The sequence below is a fragment of the Puma concolor genome, chromosome E2 (genome assembly GCF_028749965.1).
Source record: "Puma concolor isolate L17-30 chromosome E2, mPumCon1.1.hap2, whole genome shotgun sequence".
Taxonomy (NCBI): Eukaryota; Metazoa; Chordata; class Mammalia; order Carnivora; family Felidae; genus Puma; species Puma concolor.
In genome coordinates, this window is record NC_141681.1 from 29,008,713 (window position 1) to 29,022,403 (window position 13,691).

The 13,691-nt window shown below is 40.4% G+C and overlaps 1 protein-coding gene across 3 annotated transcripts in view; it reads left to right on the forward strand.

The window, feature by feature from the left end:
- Positions 1–10,811, forward strand: part of BBS2 (Bardet-Biedl syndrome 2) — a 35,558-nt gene extending 24,747 nt beyond the window's left edge. For 2 of the 3 annotated variants that reach the window (XM_086689397.1, XM_025920745.2), the window contains exons 15-17: positions 774–886; positions 7,916–8,064; positions 8,998–9,479. In XM_086689397.1, the coding sequence (XP_086545523.1) occupies positions 774–886; positions 7,916–8,064; positions 8,998–9,104 (369 nt within the window). In that variant the 3' untranslated portion in view covers positions 9,105–9,479. Of the gene's footprint in view, positions 1–773; positions 887–7,915; positions 8,065–8,997; positions 9,480–9,723 lie in introns of those variants that run through there. The other variant, XM_086689396.1, reaches the window with a different exon arrangement.
- Positions 10,812–13,691: the final 2,880 nt, after the last annotated feature.

Below are 13,691 nucleotides of genomic sequence, written 5' to 3' on the forward strand. Positions count from 1 at the left end.
TTTTTTTTTTAAGCGTTTATTTATTTTTGAGACAGAGAGACAGAGCATGAACGGGGGAGGGCCAGAGAGAGAGGGAGACACAGAATCTGAAACAGGCTCCAGGCTCTGAGCCGTCAGCACAGAGCCCGATGCGGGGCTCGAACTCACGGACTGCGAGATCATGACCTGAGCTGAAGTCAGACGCTTAACCAACTGAGCCACCCAGGCGCCCCTGGATAGCCATGTTCTAAAGAATTTTTGAAAATTGTTACAGTTGAATTAGTTTGAGAGGGCCCACTAGTTAAAGGGTTTCTTTTATAGAGGTGAGGGGTTTAGCTCCTGACCACCCTGCTTTCTTTGTTTGGTTTACAGTTAAACAAACGTCATATTAACCTTTTCCTTTGCTAGCCACTCATCTTATCTCTTGTATTCACCTTGCTCTTTGGTTTAGTGCTTTCCAACAACCCAAATCCAAAAGAAAAAAAAGAAAAAAGGATAGTGACTGGTCCTCAGTTATAACCGCATTCTCACCCCAGATCTCTCAAATGTTAATATACATGTTGCTAGGGCTCCTGGTGGAGAGGTCCAGATGGAGTGTCATCTTGAGTGCGGGAGGTGGTATAGACTGATAATTCATTGGTGAGGTGAAACCGTGGGGGAGAGTCGAGATGGTGTAGGTGAACAGGGTAGAGAGGTATCTGCCTCTGTGTGTGGCAGATAGTGTCTTCTCAATCTGACTAATTTTCAAGGAGTCTGTGAGGTCTTTTTCATTCCTGAGTGTTCGTGGTTTCCAGGTGGATGAATATCATTCAGTGCATCAGAAGCTTAGTGCGGAGATGGCCGATAATTCTAACCTGATTCGAAGTTTGCTGGTCCGAGCTGAGGATGCGCGTCTGATGAGGGACATGTGAGTATTTACCTGACAGGTGCGAGTTTAAAAATGTCAGCAATACGGAATAACAGCTCTCAAATGCTGCTGGTAGGAGTGCACATTGGTACAGTGACTTTGAAAAATAACTTGGCATCATCAGTGAAGTTGAATATGTGTATTCCCTGTGACCTGGGAATTCTACTCCCGGTTTATAACCTAGAAACACTTCTGCGCATATACACCAGGATGCTTGTATGAGAGTGTTCCTGAGGCATTGCTCATAAGAATACCAAAGTGGAAACAGTCCACAAAGTACCATCAACAATGTGATGGCTAAATTATAATATAGTCGTACCATGAAATATGGCATCTATCTCCATGACATATGACAACATGGACAAATCTTACAGGCATAAGGGAAATTGAAAGAAGTAAGATTCAAAAGAACGTGTACAAAATGCTTCCTTTTATGTACTTTGGAAACAGACGACACTAAAAAGTGTATCATGTGGGAAGCATACATAGGTGAAGAAGATGTAAGGAAACGTAGCGAAGACATTACCACATAAGACAGTATTTTCTGTCAGGGGAGGAGGGACTGTGTTCAGAAAGAGCCCATCGGGAAGCTTCCGGGTTGCGGCAATGTTCTGTTTCTGGACCTGGTTAACAAACTGTTGTGTGAACTATTCCGAATGTGTTTTACATTTTACAATAAAACAGTTAAAAAAAAAAACCACAAAGATGTGCAGGTCTAGCTTCTTGCAGAATTTGTCTCGGCACTAAAGTACTGAGGTGGATAGAGTAAGACACCAGGGATGGATGAAGTTTGTGTACATTAGAGGCAAGGGTTCACCCAGGGTGCCGCTTAGGCTTTTTCCTGAAAGGCCTGAATTATCGGCATATGTTAAAATGGTGTTGCTCAGAAGTAAGTGATTTTAAAAGAATTAACATTGTTGAAAGTTTCAGACACATACAAAAGTAGATGAGGTAATACAGTGATTTCCTATACCCCCGCCACCCGGCTTCAGTCCTGGTCACCCCCTGGCCCATCCTGCTTTATCGCCGTGCTCACCTTCTTCCTCTCCCATGCACTGGACTATCTAGAAGCAAATTCCAGACATCATATCCTTTCGGCCATAAATATTTCAGACAGTGAGCCTTTGAAAAACACTAGCCACAATACCATTATCACATTTAGAAAAATGTAAAGTAATTTCTTTTTTCTTGTTTTATTTTGTTTTAATGTTTTATTTATTTCTGAGAGAGAGCCAGATGCAGGGCTCCAACTCACAGGCCATGAGATCATGACCTGAGCCGAAGTTGGATGCTTAACTGACTGAGCCACCCAAGCACCCTGTAAGATAATTTCTTAATATCACAAAATAACCTAGTCAGTGTTTAATTTCCCCAGTTGTCGCACGTGAGCGCGCGTGCGCGTGTGTGTATGTTTTAAATTAGTTTGTTCAAGCAAAGACCAAAGATTAAATCTCTTTTAGGGGCACCTGGGTGGCTCAGTCGGTTAAGTGTCTGACTTCGGCTCAGGTTGTGATCTTGGGGTTTGTGGGTTCGAGCCCTGCATCGGGCTCTGTGCTGACAGTTCAGAGCCTGGAGCCTGCTTCAGATTCTGTGTTTCTGTCTCTCTCTGCCCCTCCCCTGCTCACGCTCTGTCTCTCTCTGCCTCTCAAAAACAAATAAACATTAAAAAAATTAAAAAAAAATTAAGTCTCTTTTAATCCACATGTTGCTTATTCTTTTTTATTCTTTTTCCCAGCCCTCTCCCTCTTCTGTGGTGTCCCATTTTGGATTTTGCTGATTGCATCCTTGTGATAATGTTTAGTAGTATTCTTGTCCCCTGGATTTCTGTCAAAATGGTAGTTAGATGCAGAGGGTTGGTTAAACTCAGGTTCAACTTTTTGGCAAGAATAGTTCATAAGTGGTGTTGTGTACTTCTACGTGGGAGCATATAATGCCTGGTTGTCTCTTTCTATTCTGTTGCCAGTCGTTGATGATCATTACGTAGATCCATTATTTCTTTAGGAGTTTGCAAAACAGTGATATTCTAATTCTGTTATTTTTTTCTTCATTTTTAGCAAAATACTTCTATGAAGCATAACATTCCCTTACGAATTAATGATTATTTTGCTCCCTGAGGTATAGTTTGTAAGGATTATTTATCAGCTTTAAGCTAATGAGTTGGTTCTCTAGCATCTGTGCTAACCAGTGAGATTTTTAAATCCTTATAAACTCATATATTTTAACATATTTAATGTGCTCAGTCCATTTTAGTTACTCTGTATAATGGCCAAATTGTCCTGTCTTAGGCCACTGGAAACCTTTTCAGGTTGGCTACAGCTACCTTTGGCCATAGCCAATTTTTCTGTTAGGTCCTTGTTTTCTTGTACAAAATATTTTAGGCTTATCTGGTACATCTTTCTGAATCTGGAAGCAGCCATTTCTTTAAGGAGTCTTGGTTACTTTTAGTGGGAATTGGTATTTAGAGATTATAGTCTGTGCATGAGAGGTGCCCATTGGGCACCGCCCTCTGGGCGGTTACTGTTTCTGGACTTTTCAATGGGTAGAACCAGGAAATGTATATATTTTTATTGTGAGACTATCATGAGTTCATTCTGTTTCCATTTCAGATTTATGAATGCGGGCTCTAAGTTTTTATTTTAAAGTATATCTCTTCTTTCTCACATTGAAAAATCTTGGCTCTAACCAGTATCAACGTGACTGTTTGCTAGTATAATACCAGTGTGGCTGATGAATAGTATCAACATCAACAATAGGAGTGCTGAAAACAGTAAAAACTTTTTTTTCTAGTTTTTTTTGTATCTTTAGAGTATATTCCAGTAGGGATTTTTAGTCAAGTTATTGTATCTGAAATACTTCCCCCCTTTTTCGTTATGCCACAAGTTTATCTACAGTTAGGTTCATTTGGTTCATTTTGCTTTTGGTCTTGGGAGAATTGGCATTTTTTTTCTTTTGGGTTTAATTTTATTACACATTTATTAAAACTTTTATATAGAGTCAGCTCTATAAAACAATATGCAGAAGAGTCTAACTTTTCTCAGTTGGCTCAGGGTCTGACTTTGGCTCAGGTCATGATCTTGTGGTTCATGAGTTTGAGCCCCACATCAGGCTCTGTGCTGACAGCTCAGAGCCTGGAGCCTGCTTTGGATTTGGTGTCTCCCTCTCTCTGCCCCTCCCCTGCTTGCGCTCTGTTTCTCTCTCTCTCAAAAATAAAAACCTTTAAAAAATTAAAAAAAGTGTCCAACTTCTCATTCCTGTCACCTTCATCCTATTCCCTCTCTTTCACTATAAATAACCAGTCAAAATTTGAATACACACACACACACACACACACACACACACACACACACACACACATGCTCATCTTCTCACTCTATAGATAGATCATAGCATGTACTGTTTCCCGCCTGGTGTTTTACAATTAAAAATATGGTGCTCACTGCATAGTCACACACAGAAATACTATTCATTGTATTTACGGCTGCGCAGCACTCATGCTCTGGATGTTTGTTCAGCCAGTTCCCTCCATTTGGATTGCTCTTTTGCTCTTATGGATAATGTTGCAGCGCATAGCTTTGTTATATTATCTTTTCATATTTTTGCCGAGATACCTTTGGGAACAAGTCCTGAAATGGAATTGCCAGGATAAATGATAAATGCGTACAGAATTTTGCAAGATATTGCCAAATTCTCTTCCATTAGGTGTTCTGTCATTTTGCATTCTCAGAAGTAATGTATGAGAGTGCCTGTTTCTCTTCAGCCTTGCCAATAGAGTATGCTGGCACACTCTTGGGTTTTTACCAGTTCAGTGGGTGAGAAGTGGTCTCATTGTGGTTTTAATTTTCATTTGTTTTATTGCGAGCAGTGTTGAGCATCTTTTCATTGTTTTAAGGGCTATTGGCTTTTCTTTTTGTGTGTGAACTGTTTATCTTGTCTGTTTATGTATTAGGTTTATTAATCCTTTATCTGTGATAGGAAATGCATATTTTCCCCCAGGTTTTCATATGTATTTGTCCTTTGCTTATTAGATTTTTAACAATTTATTTTTAGGGAGCCTGGGTGGCTGGCTCAGTGGGTTAAGCTTCCAGCTTCAGCTCAGGTCATGATCTCATGGTTTGTGAGTTCAAGCCCCACGTTGGGCTTTGTGCGGACAGCTCAGAGCCTGGAGCCTGCTTCGGATTCTGTGTCTCCCTCTCTCTGCCTCTCCCCACTCAAGCTGTCTCTCTCTCCCAAAACTAAACATTAAAAAAAAAAAAAAAACAACTCAGAAAAAAAATATGTAAGTGCCCTGGTTAAAATAAAGGATATTATTTAAAAAATAAAATAAAATTTATTTTTGGTTTTGCCACGTAGAAGTTTTAAGAAAATTTTATGTAGTCAAATTGGCTAGTCTTTTCCTTAAACTTCTACACCGAATTCAGAGTAATTAACCTATTTTTTAAATACCTGTATGTTTTCCTCTTTTACATTTAAATCCCTGTTTCGGTTGGAGATTATCCTGGTTTTCAGCATAACAGTGATAAGTTCAGTTTTCTCTTTCTCTGCGCTGTTTCAATACGCCTACTTTAAAAGTCCATTTCCCACTGATTTGAGATACCTTTATCATGCATCATGTTTCCACATGCACTTGGGTCTATTTCTGGATTTCCTATCCAGTTTTCTTGGTCTGTCTTGCTCTTCATTTGGGAGTGCCATTCTTTTCCTTACTTTGTATGGGAAGTGCTTTGTATGTTACCTGGTGTGGCTAGGTTGCTCTTCCTTTTCATGGTTTTCCTGGCTGCTTGTGCTTGTCTTTTCCAGTGAACTTTATCACCAGGTTTTTTAGCTCCAGAAAAAAAAGATAAGTGTTTTTACTGGGATCATGTTAAGTTTATTAACTTGATCTGACGTTGTTACAAGGATGTTCAGTCTTACTAAGAGCACGCTCTGTCTTTATGTGTTCAAGTCATGTTGTAGGTCTTTCGTATAGGTATCAGACTTTGTTAAGTTTGTGCCTATTTTATTTTTGCAGTTGTAAATAGGATCTTTCTTCCACATTATATCTTGTTGTTTTTTTTTAGTGTTTATTTTTGAGAGAGAGAGAGAGAAGAGAGAGCAAGCAAGGGAGGGGCGGGGTGGGGAGGGAGGGAGACTGGGAGACAAGGATCTGAAGCAGGCTCTGTGCTGAGAGCGCAGAGCCTGATGCAGGGCTCAAACTCATGAACCTGAGATCATGACCTGAGCCCAAGTTGGACACTTAACTGATGAGCCACCCAGGTGCCCCTATATATATATTTTTTTGAGTATATAAACACTGCTGATTTTTGTATATTGATTTGATAATCTACTACTTTACTAAATTATGTTACAGTTTTTCCAGATGTAAAATTGCATCCTTTGTAAATTGAGACTGGTTTGCCTCTTTGTAATTTGTTTTCTTCCCATTATTTTCTTTGAGGTATATTAGGTTTCTGCTTTTTCTGGCCAGCTACCTCTAGGGCCCCTGTTTAACTCTGTCTCTGGCTTTTTTTTTTCTTTTTCAGTCAGAGAGCTATTGTTGGCCTTAGGCATTTGACTGCTAAAATGGAGGAAAGTGACCACCAACCTCTAAATTCCATTTTTCCTGAATTATTTATATTTCATTTAGAGGCTCTCAGATGTATGTGTTTTATTTTTTAAAGCCAATTTAGTTGATATATAATTTATTATATCCACGCAGAAAATTCACCCTTTTAAGGTTTACAGTTCAGTAAATTTTGAGAAACACGTATAACCGTGTTGCTGCTACCACAGTCAAGATGTAGAATATTTCCATCACCCTTTTGTCTCTCTGCATCAGTATCTCTCCTAACCTCTAGTCCCTGGCCATCACTGATCTGATTTTTCTCCCTGTGGTTTTATCTTTTCCAAAATGTCACATAAATGGAATCATATAGTATAGGCCTTTTGAGCCTGGCTTCTTCCACTTACCTTAATGCCTTTGAGATGGATCCATGTTGTTGCATGTGTCAGTAATTTGTTCTTTTTTTATTGCTGGGCATAGTACTGTTCCACTGAATGGATATACCATATTTTTGTTTATCCACTCACCACTTAATAGACATTTGAGTTGTTCCATACTTCAGTGATTGTGAATAAAGCTACTACAAACATTTGCATACAGTTTTTTTATAGACATGTTTTCATTTATTTTGGGTAAATACTTGATAATGGTATTTCTGGGTCATTTGGTAAGTGTATATTTAACTTCCTAAGAAACTTCGCAGTCATTTCACAAAGTAGCTGTACATTTTGCATTCCCATCAGCAGTGCGGGAGAGTTCTAGTCATTCCACATCCTTATCAGCATTTGGCTTTATCAGTTTATTTTATTTTAATCATTTTCATTGTGTAGTAATATCTCATTGTGGTTTTAATATTATGCCTTTGTTTTTAGTTTATTTTACTTAATGTTTATTTATTTTTGAGAGAGAGAGAGAGAGTCAGCACAAGTGGGGGAGGGGAGAGAGATGGGGAGACAGAATCTGAAGCAGCTCTAGGCTCTGAGCTGCCAGCACAGAGCCCGATGCGGGGCTTGAACTCACGAACCTGCTCATGACCTGAGCCGAGGTCAGACACTTAACTGAGCCACCCAGGTGCCCCTTTATGCCTTTGTTTTTAAAACCTTGATGAAATTTGAAGTTGAATTTACCAGTTGTCTAAAAATATTAAGAATAAGGTCACTTTTGCCCAATGAATATTAATCAGAAACTGTGAAGCCAGCTTACTGCCTTGCCTACTTTTCTTTACTCCCCCACCCAGCGGGCGTTTATTAATTGTTGGTTCCTAAATTCAAACAAACCGTGGACCAATAAACAAGAAAGGCCATTTGTGTTCCATTTATTTGGAGGAAATAGAATATGTTGATGGAAACTTTCTCAATGTTGTCAAAGCAAACATTTCAAAGCTAAAAAAATTGGTGTCTTTATGTACGTAAGAAGTTTACAGGTTTTCTCATGTAAGCCTGCCATATTGGGGTATGATGAGGTTCATACACTGATGTTGATTTACACAGGAAAACCATGAAGAATCGCTACATGGAACTGTACGACCTTAATAAAGACTTGCTAAATGGATACAAAATTCGCTGTAACAATCACACAGAGCTACTGGGGAACCTCAAAGCAGTAAATCAGGCCATTCAAAGAGCAGGTCGTTTGCGGGGTAAGTCTCTTTTTGTAGCACCCTAAGTAGTCTGTGATTTTGGGGTGAGAACCATTAGAGGTAGTGGTGGCTTCAAGAATTCATATTGGGGCCGAGAGCGGCACACATGTAACACTCAGCTCAGTGGAAGCCACTTGACCTTGGCCAGCCTGTTTGGCTTTAGTCAGTCTGCAGACTTCAGAGGCAGGAAAACTTTCAGCGCCTTTTCTTAGGTCTTGCTGTGTTTTCCAAGAAAAACCTAGCGACATATACCCCAAAGGAAAACCTCAAATATACCTATTTTTTTAAAAAGGGAGGCTGAAAATTAATGAGCTAAGTATCCAACTTAAAATTTAGAGAAAGAGTGGGGCGCCTGGGTGGCGCAGTCGGTTAAGCGTCCGACTTCAACCAGGTCACGATCTCACGGTCCGTGAGTTCGAGCCCCGCGTCGGGCTCTGGGCTGATGGCTCAGAGCCTGGAGCCTGTTTCCGATTCTGTGTCTCCCTCTCTCTCTGCCCCTCGCCCGTTCATGCTCTGTCTCTCTCTGTCCCAAAAATAAATAAACGTTGAAAAAAAAAATTTAGAGAAAGAGTAATAGAATAAACCAAAAGCAGCTGAAATATAGCCAGAGATTTAGACCTGAAATCTGCTGTTTGGGTCAGTGCTTTGACCTTCTTTTAGAAATAACCTTTGCTAGGTAGATAGAAGCTTTGATTCTTTTCTATAGAACCGACTTCATTTCTAGGTTGTAGATGGTCTGTAGGTGTGGTTTGTGATAAATTCCCTCACAAAGATACCTTTTTTAGGGAGTGGTAAGATAAATCAGTTAAATTTGCACACCATATATCTCTTTTCTTCCCTGGTTGTATGCTGTTTTAAAGCTGGCCTCTGATTTATAATGTCACTTTGAATGATCTTTTGGATTGTACTGATTGGATGTTTCATCCCACACAGTCGGAAAACCAAAGAACCAGGTGATCACTGCTTGTCGGGATGCAATTCGAAGCAACAACATCAACATGCTGTTCAGAATCATGCGCGTGGGGACAGCTTCTTCTTAGGAAAGGAAACAATAGGTAATGAAGTTCCTAAAAAGTGTTTTTCCCTAAAATTCTAGGCTAGTTTGCTTTGGATTATATCCCGGTGACCCCAGGTGCTAAGAATGGTAACAGCCGTGGTGAGTGGTACAAATGTAAGACAACGCTCTGCATCTGAAAAGCGTATCCACTTGCTATTTTTAAAATCAGCGGCAGTAACCCAATACTAGGTTTGTGTAGAGTGGGTGAACACTTTGAACACTTTGAAATGTTAGCGCTTCAAAGTCCAGTTTTTCTGTATGTATGTATGTAAAGTTGGCGTATAGATACATCTTTTTCCTTGAAATTGTAATTGAATTTGTAATTAACTTTCTTTTTCATTAAAACTTAAGAGTTACACTTTGTGTTGACCATAAAATCACCACTGTATTAGAATTACACAAACCATTTGTACTGTGTGGAGGAAAACACAAGCATGGATATTCAATTTGTGTGCCTTATCACTGAAAGGGGGGTGGGTGTAAACAACAGATTTGCATTAAGGGAGTCAGTTGAGGGTGATCTGTTGTTGGAGTAATGTTAGCTACTGAAACTAATAGACCTCAAAATTTATCATGACCCATTTATTTCTCCTTTATGTTAGGATTTCTCCATAGTTACTCAGGGACCCAGCTTCCTGTGATCATTCAGCCCTGTCATCCTCTAGAGCAGCCTTTCCCTGAGTTCTCTAGAGAAAGAAGTTTCAGGAAATCAGTTCGGGTGACAATTTTCACATTCATCGCATACAATGAAAACCTGATGGCACAGGAACCCTGTTGGAGAAGGGCTGTCCTAAGGCCTTACAGGTATTTATATCCCAGTCAGTAGAAAAGGGAAAACTTTTATCAAAGCTGTGATCTGGAAATAGCACATTATCATTTCCACTCATGCTCCCTTAGCTAACATGGCCACACCTCACTGCAGAGAGGCAAGGAAGAGAAAGCTGGTGTTTGTGCCAACAGCTAGCAACTCCTTCCCTCAGAGTGAAACTTTTGCCTTAAGGTAGATTCTGGGACTGGTTTAATGTTTAAAACATTTGTCATAATGTGGCTGTTGTTGAAAGCGCTGCTGTAAACATTGGGGTACAAGTGCCCCTATGAATCAGCACTCCTGTATCCTTTGGATAAATTCCTGGTAGTGCTATTACTGGGTTGTAGGGTAGTTCTGCTTTTAGTTTTTTGAGGAATGGAAAGAGCCTGAATGTCCATCAACTGATGAATGGATAAAGAAGACGTGGTTTATATATACAATGGAATACTACTTGGCAATGAGAAAGAATGAAATCTTGCCATTTGCAACAATGTGGATGGAACTGGAGGATATTATGCTGAGTGAAATAAGTCAGAGAAAGACAGATATCATGTTTTCACTCGTGAAATTTGAGAAACTTAAGACCATGGGGAAAGGGAAGGGGAAAAACAGTTTAGAGAGGGAGGGAGACAAACCATAAGAGACTCTTAAATACAGAGAACAAACTGAGGGTTGATGGGGGGGGTGTGGGGAGAGGGGGAAATGGGTGATGGGCATTGAGGAGGGCACTTGTTGGGATGAGCATTGGGTGTTGTATGTAAGCGATGAATCATGGGAATCTACTCCCAAAGCCAAGAGCACACTGTATACACTGTATGTTAGCTAACCTGATAATAAGTTATATTTAAAAAAAATAAAAAAATAAAACATTCATCGTTTTCACATCTTAACAGCATTCCTAAGTAGCGGGGAAGTGAAGCCATCCTCTTGTGGTAAATTAATTTTGAATGACCTCTTCTATTTCTGAAGTGGGAGCTTTGTGGAATCCTAATTTTTATGAGACTGTGCCCTATAATACCTATATTTTGCATTTTCAATTTATAAGCTCAAAAGACCCATATATGCTGTGTTCTTTTTTCATAATCCCTGGAGTAGAAAAACATCTTACAGGTGCTTCAAAGGTGAGGAAACTGAGGTGTGGGGATTAATTATTTGCCAGAGTCACAGAGCTACTGGCAAAATTCGAGTCCTACTCTTTTCTTTTTCTATCATGACCATAATCTAACCTGTAGCTTTTGGGATTAAAATCTCTAGTTGGTGTTGGTTTTAATTGCATGACACTACTCATTTTTAGGGATCCTAATAATCTCACCAAAGGTCATTCTGTTGTTCTTCAGCCAAAAAACTTCCTTCTTAGACCTAAAAATACTCACGGCAAGTCTTGAAGGGGCTGACCTGCAGTAAGGTAGCTTCACATAGCCCTGACTTACAGGTTAAAATAGGTTATTTTCACAATAATTTGATCCTCTTGATAGTAGTTAGCTCAGGCACAATGTTTTCTAGAGTCTCACAGCTTGGTGAGTCGTGGTGTGGGTTTGAAACCAAGGCGCTTTGGCCCCTCCTGCTATTCCAGACTGTTCCCAGTCATGTAAAGACTGGATCAGGTGAAAATGTTCATAAAACATTCTACCATCTGTTTCCTCTCAGAAGTCACCATGTTCAACTTAAGGATGAGAAAAATGGTTATCAATTATTTCTCTTTTGTTGTCACATTTTTCTATCCTGATAGAATCTGAGTGCCTTCTAAAATGTCACGGCTTAAGCTCTATTTTGTTGCTGAATTTTATTGAAGCTTTAAGTGAACACTGAGCTTTCATTTAAAAGCTGACCTCGGGGGGCACCTGGGTGGCTCAGTCAGTTGAGCGTCCGACTTTGGCTCAGGTCATGATCTCATGGCTCATGAGTTCGAGCCCCATGTCGGGCTCGGTGCTGACAACTCAGAGCCTGGAGCCTGCTTCATTTTTTGGGTCTCCCTCTTTCTCTCTGCTCCTCCCCCGCCCACACTCTTGTCTCTCAAAAATAATAAATAAAAATGTTAAAAAATTAAAAAAAAAAAAAAAAACTGATCTTGGGGCGAGGGTTCGGATCCCGTGTTGGGCTCTGTGCTGATGGTGTGGAGCCTGTCTCCATGTCTCTCTGCCCCTCCCCTGCTTGCTCTCTCTCTCTCTCTCAAAAATAAACATTAAAAAAAAAAAAAAGCTGATCTTGAGGATTCTGGGATCTGGGAGAAAGCTTTTTAGTCATTTTTTAAGCATCCTTTTAAATAAAGTCACCCTGCCCACATCCAGATTAAGGTACTCTATATTTTTTATTTTTATTGTTCTTAAAGTTTATTTACTGAGAGAGGGAGAGAGAGAATCCCAAGCAGGCTCTGCGCTGTCAGCACAGAGCCTGATGTGGGGCCTGATCCCCACGAACTGTGAGATCATGACCTGAGCCGAAATCAAGAGACGCTAAACTGACGGAGCCGCCCAGGCACCTCGGTACTCAATATTTTAGAGAGTATGGTTTTTATCATTTCCCACCATGTCTGCCTATCCACATACATCAAGGCTCAGCTCAAATGCTCTCTCCTCAGGAGACCCTTCCCCTCCCATGTCTATTCTTTAACCCTTATTACATTCTGTGTTTAGGTAAATGTTAATCCTCCACTGAGAACAGGGGCTGCGTCTCAATCACCTTTCTCCTCCCAATGGTGCCGAGCCAGTGCCCCGAGCACAGAGAGGCACCCGCTGCTTTCTGTGGAATCGCCTGCCTTTAGTCAGCCCATCTGTGGCTTCAAAAATCAAAGAACTAGGGACTTTACAATTATGCAACCCTAGAAGTGCTTTACAAGGATGATTTCTAACATTATTTATGTTTCAAATTTTATAATTAGCAGTTGCAGATCTGCCAGTGCAGAGTCCTGTGATCACAGAACTAAATTATCTCCACTTTTCACTTTGAAACTAAAGTACAGTAAGACACCCATTGCAGCTTGGTGTTTTGCATTTTGCCTCTTTCCCATCTGGCCCCTGCCCACACTAGATGCTGTAGCTCCTGACTCATCTTTTTATTTGTATGGTACAGAAATCTGCTTTTCCTAAAACGATGCCACATGGACAATTCCCAAGTAGTTTTCAGAGCTGTCTATGTGGACTGATTTTGCATCAATCAGAGAAGGAAATCGTGTGTTTCTGCAGGAATATTCTGTTCATTAGGGCTGGAGAGCCTGCCTCTGGTGTCACAAAGGGTGACCCTTTTAACAGGGTTTGTATTTTCTCACTCAGTTTGAGTAATATACGAGTAAGTACATAATGATATTGAAGAGACCCTGGCAGCCAGAACTCCTAGCTGAAGAAATGCTGGTCTAGGAAAGGTAGCCCAGGCATTGATTTTTATTTCCCCCCTGCAGAAAAGAAACCACCACATTCAGTAGAGTTTGGAAGGTGGTTGGTGAGCAGTAGGAAAGCCAAGTTCAAAACCAGGTTAAAAAACAGCCCCTTTCTCTTCTAGGCTTCATTTTCCACATCTTTAAAACAGTGTACTGAAGTTAGATTATTATAGGGTTCTTCCTTGAACGTTTTATTTTTCCTCCTAACAGAAATGCTAATATGCTGTCCAAATAACTACGAAAATGTTCTTAATGTCCGTCATTATTAACACATAAAGGGGATTTGTTCTGGGGGGTTGACCTTACGCAGCTCTAGGAAGTGGCAGAGCAGTCTCTGTGAGGCACATTGTCTCGTGCGGGAACTGGAAGCCCAGAGGACGGGCAGGGAG